Source organism: Lampris incognitus, chromosome 11, assembly GCF_029633865.1.
Source record: "Lampris incognitus isolate fLamInc1 chromosome 11, fLamInc1.hap2, whole genome shotgun sequence".
In the NCBI taxonomy this organism is placed as follows: Eukaryota; Metazoa; Chordata; class Actinopteri; order Lampriformes; family Lampridae; genus Lampris; species Lampris incognitus.
Window position 1 is genome coordinate 50,168,783 of NC_079221.1, and position 18,329 is coordinate 50,187,111.

The window sequence follows — 18,329 nt, forward strand, 5'->3', positions numbered from 1 at the left end:
TGCAGATGGAGTGCGAGATCAGCATTGCGAGATGCAGCCACAAAGAACAGGACTGTCTCCACTCTGTGCAGGTAGTTCATGATGGATCTGAACATGGCGTGTTGGGCTTTCTGTGCTTCCCACTCTTTGAATACTTTCATCACCTCTGCAGAAACCAAGGCTTCGAGGAGGATAGTGTTGGCTTCCTTGGCAGATTCAGCCTTTGCAGATTTGTCCTCCTCAGAGCAGGCTGCTTCTACTTGTTCTGCTGTCTGCCAGCAAACGTTTTTCAGCTCTGGGTTCTCGCTGAAGAATTCCTCCAGTACCAGTTCATACAGAGCTACATATGAGTACATGTGGGCCCGAAGAGAACGCTTGTAGTGTGTGCACTTGAGGATCTGCCTCGTTGTTGCTGCACCATAGACATCAGCTTCTATCCAGGCATCATCTATGCCTGAATTCTCTATGGAGGATCCAAGCACTCTCAGAGCAGCCATGACAATGTGTAATTCACCAAGTCTGGGGACAACTGTGCGCTTCAAATCAGGCCTGGCATCCAACAACTGCACAACCTTCTCATATAGGGCCATATGAAATGAGATGACAGTAGGGTGTTTGTCACCAACTGCCAGGTGCCTCAGCTCACTTGTCTGCATAATCACTGTGAGAAGGGTTGACCATTCATACACCACCTCTGGAAGCAGTAGTACAGATAGGGTTAGGGTTAGGGTTAGTGACAGGCTGACTTGCGGACAGCAGTGAGTTGTAGCCTGCCCAACATGGAATCTTGCTGGAGTTGTTCTCTCCCGTCTTCAGCCTGGATACTGCATAAGCCATTACCCATCCTAGATGAGTCAGCTGATAGTTTCCAGAAATATCCTTGTTGATTGTAAATAGTTTTGTCCTTTTGATTGGTTGTGGTTTGGGCTTGTCACAATGCATCATCAGAACATGGTATGGCTTGACTGACAGACTTTTTTGTAAATATATTCACCTTGAGTTAAGATATCCACTTGGCTCAGGTTCCTATGTCACTTAGATATCGAGATAAGGAGATAAGCATATAAACTTCAGTTATGCACATTCAAAATCCAAGATGGTGACCTAAACCTGTGCCATTGATCAGCTGTACCGATTTCTAGTCAGCATCATTGGATTTCCTAACCCAAAAAATGTAAGTTTAGCCACTGGAATCATGATCCTAGGTAATCTAGGAGGCGAGATATTGAGAAACGAGTGTTTGAAGGTCGCCATTTTTGAAAATCCAAAATGGGCGCCATTTTGGCTTCTGTGAAAATGGAATCATGCATTCTCTTGATTTATTTTTCAATGAAGTTTTCAAAAATGTATAGTTTTCCAAATCCCCCCAAAAAATCCAAAGAACTTTTATGTATGGACATAGTGAACCGCACTACTTGCCTCGTTAATTTCAACATCTGTTCTTCACAATAGTGTACATTCATCCGCGAGCTAATGCATCTGCCGCTGCACAACTGATTACCGACGTAATACCACAGGCTTGATTCAATCTGCCTGGATGCCCCCAAATTTATCCTTGGAGATTTTAACCGCTGTATTTTAAACAAGACTCTGAGGACATACAAACAGTACGTGACTTGTGCCACCACACAAAAGAACACTACGATAGACCTGTGTTATGGTTCAGTGTGTGGCGCTTACAAGTCCTTGCCCATGCCTTCCTTTGGTGCGTCGTACCATAACAGTGTGTATCTTATGCCCATGTACAAACCCGCCTTCAGGCACCTTGAGTGTGGGGAGAAACAAGTAAAGACTTGGTCAGAGGACAGTGTCCCCTCTCTTCAGGCATGTTTTGATTGGACTGACTGGCAATGTTTTTTGATGCTTGTGATGATATTGATGAACTTTCTGACACCATCTCGTCTTACATCACATTCTGTGTTGACTCAGTTATCCCAACTAAATAGGTTGTTATTTACCCAAATAACAAACCTTGGATAACTAAAGAGCTGAAATCCGTTATTAATAAAAAGAAAAGGATCTCTTACACTGGCGATCCTCTCGAAAAAAAGGCTGTGAAGATGGTGGCGCGAATTCACGTTTGTGGCGGCCTCATCCAGCACTGTCCATGCAGTGTCTTTGTCCATGTCTAAGTTTGTCTTCGTTTGATGGCTGGGAGAGCTGGCACTGGATCGGCTTGGAGAGCTTGGTCTGCTGCGTCCTGTGGGCCCAGGGACCACGGTCTTGCCTGGAGCTGTGCCCAAAGAGGTAACACCGAGGGCATTCTTACAGGATGCGTAAGCAGGGCAGGCTATGTTAACTGCTAGCCCATGCAGACCGGCAGTTGCGATAACACAGAGGGAGGTCTGGTGGTGGCCTCGCCTAGCCTTGACTGTGGTTTTAGTGTCATTGTGTGGAGTGCAAGGAGGTGTATCGAAGGTGTCTGGCTGGGAGAGCTAGTGTTGGATCGGCTGAAGGAGCTTGGTCTGCTGCATCCTGTAGGCCCAAAGACCACGGCCCTGACCGGAACTGCGCCCAAAGAGAAAACATCGACGGTGGTCTGACAGGACGCGAAAGCCGGGCAGGCTAAGCTAACTGCTAGCCCATGCAGACCGGCAGTTCCGACAGTTATCCTGGCTGATGTTCGTTCTCCTGGACAGTGAGTTTTTATTTTTTTTGTTTAGTTTAGAAATACGTATGTGTTAGTTGGATATATGTGTTCTTGTCATTTTTGGATTTGTTTTTGTCTTTGTGTTGTACTGCTGTGGGCTGGAAGAAACAATGTTTCATTTCATTTCATGTGTGCAAGTGCATGGAATGAAATGACAGTGTTTCTGATTTCTGACTCCACATCCACACTAGGTTTAAACCTAGCAAGCTGCCTAATCACCTGCAACCTGCTGAATGATAAATCCCTAGTATCAAACTAAACGTAGACAGCTAGACAAAAGAGCGGGGCCGTCCCCAGTAGTGCAAACAGACATTGTTGGGCTGTCTTGGCTGACACACCTCTTCAGTGTCGCGTGGAGGTCGGGGACAGTACCTCTGGAGCAGCAAACTGGGGTGGTGGTTCCCATATTTAAAAAAGGGGACCGGAGGGTGTGCTCCAATTATAGCGGCATCACATTGCTCTGCCTCCCTGGGAAAGTCTACTCTATTGTGCTGGAAAGGAGGCTCCGACTGATTGTCGAACCTTGGATCCACGGGGAACAATGTGGATTCCGCCCTGTTCATGGAACAACGGACCAACTCTTTTCCCTTGCGGAAGTACTGAGGGAGGCATGGGAGTTTGACCAGCCAGTCTACATGCGTTCTGTGTACTTGGAGAAGGCTTATGACCATGTACCCCAGGGCACTCTGTGGGGGGTACTGCGGGAGTATGATAACCAATGTGAGAGCTGTGTACTCATTCTTAGTACAAAGTCAAAAACGTTTTCAGTAGGTGTTGGACTCCGACAAGGTTGCCCCTTGTCTCCGATACTGTTTGATATATTCATGGACAGGATCTCAAGGCGCAGCCAAGGTGAGGAGTGTATCCATTTTGGGAACTTTAGAATTGCATCTCTGCTCTTTGCAGATGATGTGGTTTTGTTGGCTTCATCAGAACTCGACCTTTGGCACGCACGGGAGTGGTTTGCAGCTGATTGTGAAATGACTTGGAGGTGCTGAGAGTCAGCACCTCCAATTCTTAGGCCACGGTTCTCTACCGGAAAATGGCGGATTGCTCCCTCCAGGTTGTGGATGAGTTGTTGCCTCAAGTGAAGGAGTTCAAGTATCCCGGGGTCTTGTTCACAAATGATAGGATGGAGCGGGAGACTGATAGGCGGATCGGTGCAGCATCAGCAGTAATACCGGACCATTTAGGTGAAGAGGGAGCTGAGCCATAAGGCAAAGCTCTCAATTTACCAGTCAATCTGCGTCCAAACCCTCACCTTTCATGAACATTGGGTAGTGACCGAAAGAGAGAGATCACAGATACAAGTGGCTGAAATGAAATTCCTCTGTATGGTGGCTGGGCTCAGCCTTCGAGATAGGGGGAGGAGCTTGGAAATCTAGAGGGAGCTCAGAGTAGAGCTGCTGCTCCTTTGCGTCGAAATGAGCCAGTTGAGGTGGTTTGGGCATCTGATTAGGATGCCTCCAGGGCGCCTTCCTTTGGGGGTTTTCCAGGCACGTCCAACTGGGAGGACACCCCGGGGTAGATCCAGAACTCGCTGGGGGGGGACTACATGTCCTATCTAGCCTGGGAACACCTTGGGATCCACAAGGAGGAGCTGGAGGGTGTTGCTGGGGAGAGGGACACCTGGAGTGCCCTAATTAGCTTGCTGCTACCGCGACTTGACCCCGGAGAAACTGCATGAAATGAGATGAGATGAATAACTATGTTGCTGAAAGTAGTGGTACTGTGCACCTGGGTTCCCTGTTTCTCCCTCCATGTTGCCAGCACCCAAAGATTATCATCTATGTCGAAGATTCTGGCCCTGGGTAAACAGTGAACCAAGGCTGGCGAAGCTAATCTGATATTGCAAGTAATGGAGTCTCCCGTCACTAGCATGTGTTGCTTTATTCTTTCAACAGGGGCTGGAGAAGCACTCTGGCCGATAGGACTAGCAATAGAGCTGAAGAAGGGCAAAAACTGGTTCACAGACCGGAGAGGTGACTGCAGACCAGGCCACATGACTGGTGGCTTGCTTTTGCAAGCCTTTCCATGCTGGTAATCAGAGAAAAACTCCGCTGCACCTGCCGACGAGGCTGAGCCATTGTTAACAAAAGCAGGGCTACTGTCAGGCCTGGGGCTAATGCTATCTGGGTTGCCCGTCACGTCTAACATAATTCTAGCCAAAAGAAGCTGGTCTAAACTCATGAACACATCTCTCTAGTAGAGACAACCTATCTGTAACTGTGGAACAGTCATGACACACCATAATTTTAATGAGGCCGCTTTGACTGCAAATGAAAGAGAGCTAACTGCTAAGCTGGGCTAAACTCAAAGCTAGTAAGAGTAACCCCTAACCCTAAATTGCCTGGTTGGACAAATCCAGGTTCCCTTTGTATCATGGTGATGGAAGGATCAAATTTGGTGCGAGCAACATTAGTCCATAGAACCATCCAGGCTGGTGTCATTAGTACAGGCCTGTGTTGGCAGTGTGATGGTGTAGGGAAGGATTTTCTGGTACACATTAGGGTCCCTGATACCCACTGAATAACATCTGAACAGCATGAACATCATTGCTGATCACGTTCATCTCTTCATGGTTACAGTTTATCTATACACTTGGATGGACACTTTCAGCGTAATAATGCACCATGTCACAAGGCATGTAATATTATAGTTCGAATGTTTCAAAGAACATGATAGTGAGTTTTCATTGCTTCTGTGGCCTGCAAAGTCCCTGTATCTTAACCCTATTGAGCATCTTTGAGATGAGGTGGAAAGGGCTGTTTGCAATAACACTGTGCAGCAGTCCAAGTTGCAGCAACTGTCTAATGTAATCAGTTCCATAAGATTCCTACACAACACAGCATTTTGTAGAATCCATGCCCAGAGGAATTCATGCTGTTCTGAAGGCCAAAAGAGGCGCAAAATTACCTATTAAACTGGCAACTCAGTGTGTAGCCCTGTGTAATAAGTTATTGTAACAGATCCTGGGCCAGGTACCAAAATTGACAGATTGGAAGAATCATTAAATACCGTTGAAAAAAGAAGTGAGACAGTGTAATGTGGCTTTTTGTTCTCCAACTGTTTGAATTACGCTTTAGTACTCAAGTACATCAGCTGTCCATATTTATCTGTTACGATCATATTTCATGCTAGTGTAGGTGCAACAGGGTTATCAATCAGTCTCATAAAATTAGCCTCATAAATTTAGTTTCATAGATTTATTAATTAATTTTGGTTGTCCAATTCAAATTGATGGAATAATCAATATTACACCAATTAGAATACTTTACTTGGCAAAGGATGGCTCCAGTAAATACTGTCAAAAAACAGGCAGGACAACATCTTACTTCAGTGAAAACCATTTATTAGAACAATCAATCAAAAGAGGAAATCAACTAATGCTAATCAACACTAATTATAAAAAATGCTAATCAGGTACATCCAATAGCAAGCAGCAATGTAATGATCAGGGCAAAAGAGTAATATGAGGTAGTGAGGCTGTGTGTCTGCGCGTGTGTGGCGCTAAAAGACCAAAGGGAGGTCAAGAGAAAGAGCAGCATGTGCGCAATCTACCTGAAAATAATTTTGCAAATCAAAGTAGCAAGTGAGCAATTACCCAGAGGGAATCCATGCAGACACAGGGAGAACATGCAAACTCCTGGGACGGCCTGAGGGTTAAACCCAGAACGTTCTTGCTGTGAGGCAACAGTCCTAACCACTGAGCCACCATGCTGCCCGGTGGCAAACAAGCCAAACTGGTGGAAAACAACCTGAAACCAATCGCTGTGCAATAGGCTATTTGGCCTATATATACCTTTAGATAAAACTTCTGGATATGCACCATAACTACATTAGTACACTTTTACTTTTTACTTTTACTCTACCATCAATGAGTCTACCCTCACCTCATCCATCACTATCTGGTACTTTGCTCCCACTGCCAAGGACAAGGGCAGACTGCAGCGAATGTTAATTCACTCTGCTGAGGGGGTGATTGGCTGCAACCTGCCATCCATCCAGGACCTGTATGCCTCAAGGACACTAAGGTGAGCAGGAAAGATCATGTTTAATCCTTCCCACTCAGGCCATGGTCTCTTCAAAACACTCCTCCCCTCTGGCAAGAGGCTAAGGTGCATGAAAACTAGAAACTCACGCCACAAGAACAGCTTCTTCTCTCCAGCATGAGGACTTTCCAACAAGCCCCGTGACACCAATACTGACACTGCACCTCACCCACCTTGTTTGACCCTTTCTCCACACCACAACACGACATGCACCTACACATATGCACACACACTTGCACGCAAAAACAAAGTGCAATCTATCTTATCTGCCCTACTGTGCCCTCTGTACATGGACACTTTGCATAATGTCTGCTCTACCATGTAAATAACTCTTATTCTGCAAATAAGAAGTTATTTACAGAATAAAAAGTTATTTAAAATTTTCATTTAACATTAAGTAAATAGAGTACTTGCCATATTCTCAGTGTTTCCCCATTATTGCACCTTTTTTTTACTTTTATTTTATTTTATCTTGTCTATATATTGTATTATTCTTTTAACTTATCTTTACTGTTTACTGTTATTTTTTCCCTCTTGCACCAACATACCAAGACAAATTCCGTGTATGTTCTTGAACTACTTGGCAATAAATCTGGTTCTGAAGATCCCATTTTTTCTAGGAGTCCTCAAAGAACTCTGCACGAGCACTGTAAACTCAAAATAGGAAATGGCTCCTTCTTGTGTCTGTTTCGTGGTGTTTTAGAACCCACTGAACCCATACTTCTAACATGTATTTTTTCTATACACCCTATTTTTCAGTCAGATTTTTGATTAAGTACAATAACAGCTACAGGTTCTGTTCAACTTCACCAGATTGGAACTCGGCAAGCAGAAACTGGTTTTACAGTGGTGTTTTTTAGACCTTTAAAAAAAATCAACAGAAAAAAGGAAATACAATGCATAGCATTAGCTACGGAATAGTATTTCTAGCTCATGTTTTATAAATTCAGCTTGATTATAATTGTTAAGTAGTTTCAGTTGAGAATTTCAACTGAAGGTTAAGTAGTAATGCTATCACATAATTATCACTTAGCACTGATTCAGTGGAAAAATAGATAATCCAACTCATTGCCAGATAGGACTATTTTCTTGAATGAAGTAAATGTCCATTGCCGACATGAATGTCAGAAGTATTCATAGGGAACTGTTATCCATACATTTCACATTTTTTGGCCTGTTGAAATTTTTTTCCAGTTCGTCCATTTTCCTTGATCCACAGGAATCCCACCTGGGTTCCAAAGTGGAGCCCATCCCGGACATGGGAGAAGAAGTACTCAGGGTGACAAGAGGTGCAGGGGGTCACACAAGAACTCCCAATTACTGTGTCATCATGGATATGCCCTGGTTGGATCCCACCTCTTTGGAGGAGTATTCTAGGATGGAGGATTAGATGTTTTTATTGGATGAATTATCTGGAGAAGTGATAGAGAGGACTATTCTCAATCACTCTTGAGAATAAGCACACATCTCATATAGAATTTTAACAAATCAAAATATTTTCAAGTATGTCAAAGATAGGTGTTAAGCCAAGGCAAATTTCATACACCACGGCAATTCACAGTGCTTCACATAAAGGCATAAAGCAGCATTAAATAAGATTATTAATAGAATAAATAATTACAAAAATTAAAATATAAACATAATAAAATTGAGTCAAAATGAAATAACGAGTACCATTTAAGTGAAATGTTGTGGTGGACATGAAAGTTTTTACCTTGGATTTAAATGTATTCAAGCTTGGAGAAAATCTAATCTGTTCAGGTATTTTGTTGCCGTTGTGAACTGCATAATGACTAAACACTGCCTTACCATATTTGGTCTTTACCCAGGGAACTACTGGGGGAACAGCTACAGATGACCTAAGAGGTCTGGAGGGTTCATATTCTAAAAGCATGTCAGTAATGTATTTCGGCTCTGAACCATTAAGCGATTTATAAACAAGAAGCAGTATTTTAAAATCAACTAGATGCACTTGTAGGCCAGTACAGAGGTGTGAGAACTGGTGTTGTATGCTCAGCCTTCGTCAGAACTCTAGCAGCAGCGTTCTGTATCAGTTCAGGCTGTTCGATAGCTGTTTTTGGGGAGACCAGAAAAAAGACCATTACAATAGCCCAGTCTACTGGAAATAAAGGCATGGATAAGGGCATCTGGAATAAGGGCATCCTTACCACAACTGCAGACATTTTCCAGTCTCCATATAATGCTATTGAACATTTTTGGTTGGGTCGCACCAACCGGTGCAGCGGTAAGCATGTACACGTTGGAAACAACTCCAGCGGGAAAAAAAAAAGTCTTCAGACACAAATCCTCTTGTTGCTATGCTTTTACAAAGGTAATATGCTGTCCGGCCAGAAGGAGCAGTCTCTGAACTCCGGGACTGTTTTGAAAACACAGACTGGAGTATTTTTGCACATTCAGCTACCCATGGCTCCCATATAGACATTAATGAACGGACATCTGCCATACTAGCCTACATTAACTTTTGCACTGAGAGTGTGACAACAAAAAAATCAGTCCGCACCTTTCCAAACCAGAAACCCTGGATGACCAGTGAGGTCCGGCAGCTGCTGAAAGTCCGGGATGCAGCGCTCAAGTCAGGTAACCGTGAGGCCTACAGCACAGCCAGATCCAACCTCAAAAAGGGCATCAGAACAGCCAAACATAAATATTCCCTACGAATAGAGGACCACTTTCACAATAACTCTGATCCTCGGCAAATGTGGCAAGGCATTCAGTCTATCACAGACTACAAAAGCTCTAATCGCGGTCCCACTGTCCATGATGCCTCCCTGCCAGACAAGCTAAATAATTTCTATGCCCGCTTCGACAAGGACAATACTGACCCAGCCACAAAAAATCCCCAGCCACCAGAAAACCAGGTGCTCACTCTATCAGTTGCAGAGGTCAGAGAATCACTGCGCAGAGTGAACACACGAAAGGCTGCCGGACCAGACGGCGTCTACCGGGAATGTGCCGACCAGCTGGCTGAGGTCTTCACACTTGTATTTAACCTATCACTGTCCCAATCTAAAGTCCCAGCATGCTTAAAGACCACCTCTATCATTCCTGTCTCCAAGAAACCAACATCCACATATCTGAAAGACTACCGACCCATAGCACTCACCCCCACTGCCATGAAGTGCTTTGAAAGACTGGTTCTGACTCACATCAAAAACATTATCCCCCCCCCATTCGACCCACATCAGTTTGCCTACCGTCCCAAAAGGTCTACTGAGGATGCCATTGCCACTGCCCTGCACGTTGCTCTGACCCACCTTGAACTTAACAACACATACATCCAGATGATGTTTATAGATTACAGCTCTGCCTTCAACACTATCATCCCCGCCAAACTAACCACCAAACTCCTCTCCCTTGGCCTCAACCCCTCCCTCTGTAACTGGATCCTGGACTTCCTGACCAACAGACTTCAGTCTGTTAGGTTAGGTGACCATTCCTCCTCCACCATGACCCTCAGCACAGGTGCCCGTCAAGGCTGTGTTCTGAGCCCCCTTCTTTTCTCCCTCTTTACCCACGACTGCCTGCCAACTCACCCTTCAAATGTTACAGTTAAGTTTGCAGATGACACCACAGTCATTGGCCGTATCACCAACAATGACGAGATGGCCAACAGAGATGAGACTGAGCACCTCACATCATGGTGTACTACCAACAATCTTGTCCTTAATGTCCAGAAGACAAAGGAGCTGATTGTGGACTTCAGGAGGTCTAGAAGCTGCAGCCACTCCCCCATACACATCAATGGGGTGGAAGTGGCGCATGCTTCCAGCTTTAAATTCCTTGGAGTCCACATCAGCGAGGACCTTTCGTGAACATTAAACACCCAGGCCCTTGTGAAAAAGGCCCAACAACGCCTGCATTTCCTGAGGAGGGTGAGGAGCGCCCGTCTACCCCCCAAAATTCTCCCTAACTTCTACCACTGCACCATAAAGAGCATCCTGACCATCTGCATTTCAGTGTGGTACGGCAACTGCACCTCAGTAGACCAGAAAGCTCTGCAGCGGATCTTCAAGGTGGCCCAGCATATCACCAGTACCCAGCTCCCAGCCATAAAAGACATTTATCACAAACGCTGCCTTCGAAGGGGTCTGAGCATCAGCAGAGATCCCACCCACCCCAACCATGGACTGTTCTCCCCCCTGCGATCTGGGAGGCGCTACAGGAGCCTTAGAGCCCGCACTACCAGGCTCAAAAACAAGCTTCTTTCCACAAGCTGTTGCCCACCCGAACCTGGCTACCCACTGAATGTCTGTAGATATTTTTAAATATTTTGTACTCCAGCTCTCTTTTAACTTATTTTTAGCTTTTGGTCTTCATGTGTATATATCTTATATTGTGTTTGCTGTGTTTGTCTGTCTTGCACTGTTTGGTGAAGCCACAGCCCTCATTTAATTTTTAACATGTGCCTGCACATTGTTTTTAATGATATTAAATTGAATTGAATTGACTTTGTCGTTATATGGCTATCAAAATTTTGTTCTGAGTCTTCTAGCTTGAGATTTCTGGTTTGACTTGTAGTCTTGATTGACAGGAATTCAAGGTGGCCAATAACTTTCAGCCTATTTTTCTTAGGCCCAAAGACCATAGTCTCAGCTTAATGTTTAAGTGGAGAAAATTCAGCGACATTCAGTATTTAATGCGTTCTAGGCACCGACATAACGGCTCTATAGGACCACAATCGTTCAGTAATCGGTCATCACAGTGTACACAGTATCGCACCGTTTTCTCAGTGTAGACCATCAATCCATCCATTATCTGAACCACTTATCCTGCTCTCAGGGTCGTGGGGATGCTGGAGCCTATCCCAGCAGTCATTGGGCGGCAGGCAGGGAGACACCCTGGACAGGCCACCAGGCCATCACACAGGGCCGACATACACACACACGCACACGCACACATTCATACCTAGGGGCAATGTAGTATGGCCGATTCACCTGACCTACATGTCTTTGGACTATGGGAGGACACCGGAGCACCCAGAGGAAACCCACGCAGATACGGGGAGAACATGCAAACTCCACACAGAGGACGACACCCAAGGTTGGACCACCCCAAGCCTCAAACCCAGGACCTTCTTGCTTTGAGGCGACCGTGCTAACCACTGTGCCCAGTGTAGACCAGTAGATGATTAAAAGGTAATTACTTCTTTTTGTAATGATTCAAGTAGCTGCATGTGGACAATTGATAGGATAATGAATGAAAGGGATAGCGTGACCATAGTTCGTTGGAATTTGACTGAAACACTAATTTTTTAAAAATGTGCCCTTTAAAAACCTAATCATAGACCCGCATTGATGTCAAGTGCACCTGCACTTTCCTTACTTCCTCAAGGCAAAACAACCTCTTGAAACAGAGAAAAACTGACATTCAACTGCAAGTAGTAAACCCCCTTATGTATAGGCTTACAGAAAGTCAGCAAGGAATATAAATTCTAAATGGAAATGTTGTACAATCAAAGTATTGTTATTAATTTTCTGGTGATTGTGTTACCTTGTAGCAAGGCGGATGTTGACATGTGGTCTGGAAGAGTGTGGGTCAGGGACACATTCAGGATGGATGCAGTGGAACTCCAAAGCCTGCTCTCTCTCCAGGGTGAAACAACATGCCCCTACCGATGGCCCGATTGCCACAACAATGTCACTCACCTTGCAACCAAATTCTCTCACCATCGCACCCACCGTAGCCATAGCAACTCCCATCAGGGTTCCTTTCCAACCTGCTGACAAACAGAGTGTCTTCTGAGGAAAATGAAAACTAGAAGGAACAGAAGGCACCATTCAGCAACCTTGTTTATCCATCCATCCGTTATCCAGGTAGGGTCGCGGGATGCTGGAGCCTATCCCAGGAGACACCCTGGACAGGCCGCCAGACCATCACAGGGCCACAACCTTGTTTATTTGAAAGATATTTTGTAATATGAGTACAGACGTACAGTTTTTGGAATAATCGTGTGGGCAAAGACATGACTACACCTGTCCAGCAATTCTGCAGTACATGGAGGGAGGGAAGCATTTTAATTCAAATTTTGAAACAAGCCACTTAATCATTTATCTGCCTTTGATATTCAGCTACAGTGGCAAAGATATCAAGTAAAAGAAGCACGGTAAATAAAACTCAACATCAATTTTCAGTTATATTTGTTGCAGCTGATTCTTATACCCACCTGCATGAGCAGCTCCAATAACCTTTGTCACGGGTTCAGCAAATAAGAGAGGCATGCAATCAGCCCCTGGGGCTGCTATGACGACACCAGTCTGATTGGTCACAATAGCATCATAGCTCTCTGGTGGCTCTGCTGTCCCCATGACCCAGACATCTCTAGCATGGTTTACCTAAGAGAAAACCCAAGCACACCATTAGCTCCAAGGAACCAGTTCCGCAAAAATTTAAATCAAAATTCTGCTCTGCCTTGATTCTACTCTACCAGCAAACTCTGAAATAAACTATCTTTGCACAGCACAACTCTGCATGTTATCTAATAACATTCACAAGTATCTTCCAGCCATTAAAGCTGAAATCCGCAAGTTTTCTCCTTTTATCAGCATCTTTACTGTAATTGGAGACACTGTCCAGTCTTCATATAATGCTATTGAAATTTCATGGTCAGGTCACACCAGCTGGCCTGTACATATGTGTTAGATATAAGTCCAGCAGGAAAAAATAAAAAATGTAACCATGATGCCAATGTGGCCGTACCTCTGTTGGACAAACAATCAATATTACTATAGCACTGTGTTTTACAAGATATGTGATGAAGTTTGTAATGCATTACACTACCTGCATTAGCTTTGGTCCTAGGACGCAATTTTTATGTTTAGACAATTTACTGGTGATCTGACGGCACACAAGCAGCAATAAATAGCTGCTACACCTTCTTTGTAGTGTGACTAAATCAGTTGCAGCAAGTCTATTTCTCTCTGCCTCCTCCATCAGACTACTTTGGAACATTGTTCTATTGTAATATTGACTGTCTGGCCACCACAATTGCGACATTGTCATCATGTTTCAAATGGATAAAATAGCGAGAAAAGTCGCGGATTGCAGCAATTATTTTTCTGTGAGTCAACAAAAATAATACAAGAAAGGATAGGCTCCAGCATCCCGCGACCCCAATTGGGATAAGCGGCTTAGATAATGGATGGATGGAAGGTATACCTTACCCTAACCAAGTAAAGCGGTTGAGGATAAAAACCAGCCTTGAGGGCCAAGCGGCGTGTGTTCTCAGCCACTGCAGCTGCTGGGTCTCTCCTCTTGCAGCTGCTGAAAAGGTTCAGGGAGGACAAGGTTGGGATACAGGACACACCACCTGTACGAGTACTGAAGCCATGGCCAAAACAATCTGTCAAGTAAGGAACAACGAAAGAGGTTTTAGAAAATTGACAAATAGGTGGAAATAACGTAATATTCTTCAATAGCTCTCAAAACCCACCAGGAATAAATGAGGATTTTAGAATATTGACATCTCCTCTAAGTGCAGGTAACTGCTGAAAAAAGGCTGACGTCTCTTGGGTGACATCCCGTGCCGAGTTTACAGCCGGTACTGTAGGGGCAGGACAGCAGCTTTGACAGATGGGGTGATCTTCACACTTGACCACGTATTCAAATGAGTACACTGGTGTAAAAAGTTCCTGCTGATATAACAGAAGTACTTCTCTTCCCTGACAGGACGTAACAACCCTAACTGAGCTCAAATTAAGCTCATCTAAGATCTGCTTAAAATGATACAAGCATTTCGTGATAGTCCCAAAGTCCAAGATGTGCACGTTTTTCGTTTCCTTCAACACTGTGTGTGGAAACGCTGAACGGCCGCCGTTTGCCTGCTGATGTCCGCAAAGTAAGAAAATATGTTCTGCTACGTGCCCACCGACGAAAGGCAAAATATCAGCGAAAGGTTTGTCAAAGAAATTGCTGCACGCTGAGCACCAACCGTAAATTAGATCTAAAACTAAAACTTCAGTCATTGTAATCGCTGTAAGTGGTAACTTTCGAAACGCGGGAGATACTTATGGTGACCAGCCCGGCGCGCATATATATCGACGCAAAAATGGCCACATCTCCTTAATAGCATGGAAGTACATGACTTAAAAAAAATAGGAAAGTACAGTGGTAATGTTCAACTTCCTGTAACAACAGGATTGTTGTTCCTAGTTGGTGGCGTTACGGGGAACTATTAGAGTGTGACACAGACCACACTTTTTTTTAATACCTTTATTATACAAACAAAATCTGGTCATAATAATAAGTTAGCAAATATTTCAACTCAGACTTAGCTATTGCAATTTTTTTAGCATTTCACAGAACAGTAAAAATAAGTAAAAAAAATAAAAACATAAAAAGACATAAGTCTAATCAGAAATCAATATATCTATGTTTTTGTAAATATTAAAAGCGTGTTTGGTTTTTATACATTTCAGTGCTTTCTTAACATTTATTAATTCATTCATGAAGACTAAGAGGTGGCCTGGCATGAATAAATCTAGATGTATGTATAAATTGTTTAGCCACGATAATCAGACTATTGTACAACATTTCCATATTTGTATCCTCCATCTTAACTGCAAATTTAATGTCCTTATCTGCTAAATTGGGCAAATCAAAGTCCATTTCAGATATCCAAGTTTGAAACAGTTTCCAAAGGCTCTAGTATAATTACAAGTAAAGAACAACTGTTCGAAAGTTTCGTTATCAGAATCACAAAACATACAATTGTTTTTATCAATGTTAAATCTTTATCTCAGAAAGTCATTACAAGGATAAATACAACTTATCATTTTAAACTGAGTTTATTTTGCTTTTGGTGAAATAGGGAGAGTGAGGTGTCTGGTTTAATTCGGACAATAATCTCTTTAGGATCATATTTTAATAGATTTTTTTCTTCTTTTTAATGGTAGAGGGAAGAGTTCGGAGGTAAGGGCACCCCTTACAATTTTGTTTGTGTATTTTTTTCTCTCCTTAACATCGATATTGTCTATGTAAAGTGAAGGCGTCTGTGGTACTTGTAATATTTGCTAGTAATATTTGATTAGCTAATGTCCCTTACGGCTTTCCGTAGCGCCACAACAAAGTCACGTGATGTACGTAACAACGTCAGGGGAATCCGGTCGGTGAATAAACACCCAGCACGAGAGAAGTCGTCCTTGCTTTATTAATGTTATAAGTTAACATAGCCAGAGGGCACAGATCATTACATGGTGTCAGAGTAGCGGAGTTGAAATACCCAATATGGATTCGTACGGCGTTCCAGCTCCACGGATGGACTGGGAATCGGCGAACTTACCTGAAGCATGGAGACGATTTCGACAAACAACGGAGCTAATGTTCAAGGGCCCCCTGCGCGGGAAGAACGAAGAGGAGAAATGCAGCTACCTCCTGCTCTGGATAGGGGAAAAAGGGCGCGATGTGCACAACACTTGGACACTCAGCGGAGAACAAGCCAAGAAGCTAGAAACGTACTACGATAAGTACACTGAGTACATCACCCCCAAAGCAAACCCGATTTATGCCAGATATAAATTTCATGAAAAGATGCAGGGAGAGAGTGAATCCTTCGAACAATTTGTAACTGAGCTAAAGCTCCTAGTCAAAGACTGTGGCTACCCAAATGCCGACGAGATGGTCAGGGACCGCATCGTGTTTGCCACCAACTCACCCAGAGTGAGAGAAAAGCTACTTAGCCAGGGAGCTAAGCTAACGCTAGAAAAAGCCATATATGTAGCCCGCTCACACGAGCTAACAAAGCAACAGCTAAAGTCTATGGGCCAGGGCAGCACACATGAAACGGTGCACGCAATAGGCAGAAAGACTTACAAACCGAACGCACCCAAAGCAGCTAACGCTGACTTCAGACAAAGGGAGGGTAACGTTAGCACCGCCGCCAGGGCGTGTAGCTATTGTGGAGGGCTACACGGCGCTAAAGCCACTTGCCCAGCTAAGGGTAAACAATGCATTAAATGCAAGACGCTCAATCATTTTGCTAAAGTATGCAAGTCTAGCTCCCAGGGACAGACAAAGTACTACCGCGGCACAGTACATGCCGTCGGAGAGAACCCAGAAGAGTACACCACTGACAGAGAGCAGGAAGAACTGTACTTCGACAACATTACAGTGGAGAGAACTGACAGAGCTGTACATAGACTGCATCTCAATAGAGAACAACGGAAAAAGCAACGAGCAGGCTTACGTAGAGGTTGGAATTGGCACACCTCCACAGAAGGTAAAGTTTAAACTAGACACTGGGGCACAGGCCAATACTATTCCCACCAACCTGTTCCAGGCGCTGTTCAAAAATGTGACACTGAAACCAGCAATACACAGACTCACTGAATATGGAGGAGGCGCGCTGAGCGTGAAAGGCACATGCAAACTCAAATGTAAGTACAGAGACAATGCAATGATGCTGGACTTTTACGTCATTGACACAAACGCCCCACCAGTCATGGCAATGAAAACATGCCGTGACCTAAACTTGGTAAAAATAGTGATGGCTGTGAGCGAGGAAAACAATGTCACATCACAGAGCATAATGGATGAGTATGCAGATGTTTTCCAGGGAATAGGAGAGTTCCCAGGCGAGTGCACCTTCCGCGTCACACCAGATGCAACGCCGGTCGTCTGCCCGCCACGCAGAATCCCCATCGCCCTACGCAGCAAACTGAGGGACGAGCTTGACAGCATGGAGAAAGGCGGCATAATCTGTAAGGTAACAGAACCCACAGAATGGGTGAACGCACTCGTCATTGTTGAGAAGCCAAAGACAGGCAAACTTAGAGTGTGTTTAGACCCCAGAGCTCTTAACAAAGTGATACAACGACCTCACTACCCCCTCCCCACGCTGGAGGACGCCACCACAAAGCTCGCTGGAGCTGAGTACTTTAGCGTGTTAGACGCGCGGTCAGGCTATTGGGCCATCAAACTGAGCACTGAATCCTCAATGTTGACGACATTTAACACAGTGTTTGGCAGGTATCGTTTCCTCAGACTGCCATTCAGAATCGTGTCCGCTCAAGACGAGTTCCAGAGACGCGTGGATGAAACATATGAAGGATTGGACGGTGTGACGGCCATAGTGGATGACATACTAGTGTTCGGCAAGACTAAAGAGGAACATGACCAGCGTCTCAGAGCGATGCTGAAGCGCACAAGGGAGCGAGGGGTAAGGCTCAACCCCGACAAGTGTCACATATGCGTGTCCGAGGTAAGCTACTTCGGCCACACTCTCTCACACGAAGGCATCAAACCAGACCCACACAAGGTGAAGGCGGTCAAGGACATGCAACCCCCACAGAACAAAGCAGAGCTGGAGACAGTCCTCGGCATGATCAACTACCTCGCCAGATTCGCTCCACACCTTTCACAGATAGACTCACCCCTCAGACAGCTTCTGAAACAGGACAGTGAGTTTGTGTGGGATGCAGTCCACGACAAGGCGTTCCAAGAGATGAAGAATCTCATTACACAGCTCCCAGGTCCAGTACTCTCATATTTCGACCCGCAGAAAGAGCTGCGACTCCAAGCGGATGCATCCAAAAGTGGCCTTGGGGCTGTCATGCTCCAAGATGGCAAACCAATTGCCTATGCGTCCAAGTCACTCAACAGCACTGAAGAAAACTACGCACAGATAGAGAAGG

The 18,329-nt window shown here is 44.6% G+C and overlaps 1 protein-coding gene across 2 annotated transcripts; it reads right to left on the reverse strand.

The window, feature by feature from the left end:
- Positions 1-5,974: 5,974 nt before the first annotated feature.
- lacc1 (laccase (multicopper oxidoreductase) domain containing 1) lies at positions 5,975-14,723 on the reverse strand. Of its 2 annotated transcripts, none has more exons than XM_056289563.1 (5): positions 14,132-14,723; positions 13,863-14,041; positions 12,866-13,034; positions 12,193-12,418; positions 5,975-8,054 (listed from the first exon to the last, which is right to left on the reverse strand). In XM_056289563.1, exons 1-5 carry the CDS (start codon positions 14,661-14,663, stop codon positions 7,829-7,831), a joined length of 1,332 nt encoding a protein of 443 aa, XP_056145538.1. In that variant the 5' UTR covers positions 14,664-14,723; the 3' UTR covers positions 5,975-7,828. The 2 variants fall into 2 exon arrangements, with proteins under 2 accessions (XP_056145538.1, XP_056145539.1); XM_056289564.1 differs by having other exon boundaries at positions 7,980-8,093.
- Positions 14,724-18,329: the final 3,606 nt, after the last annotated feature.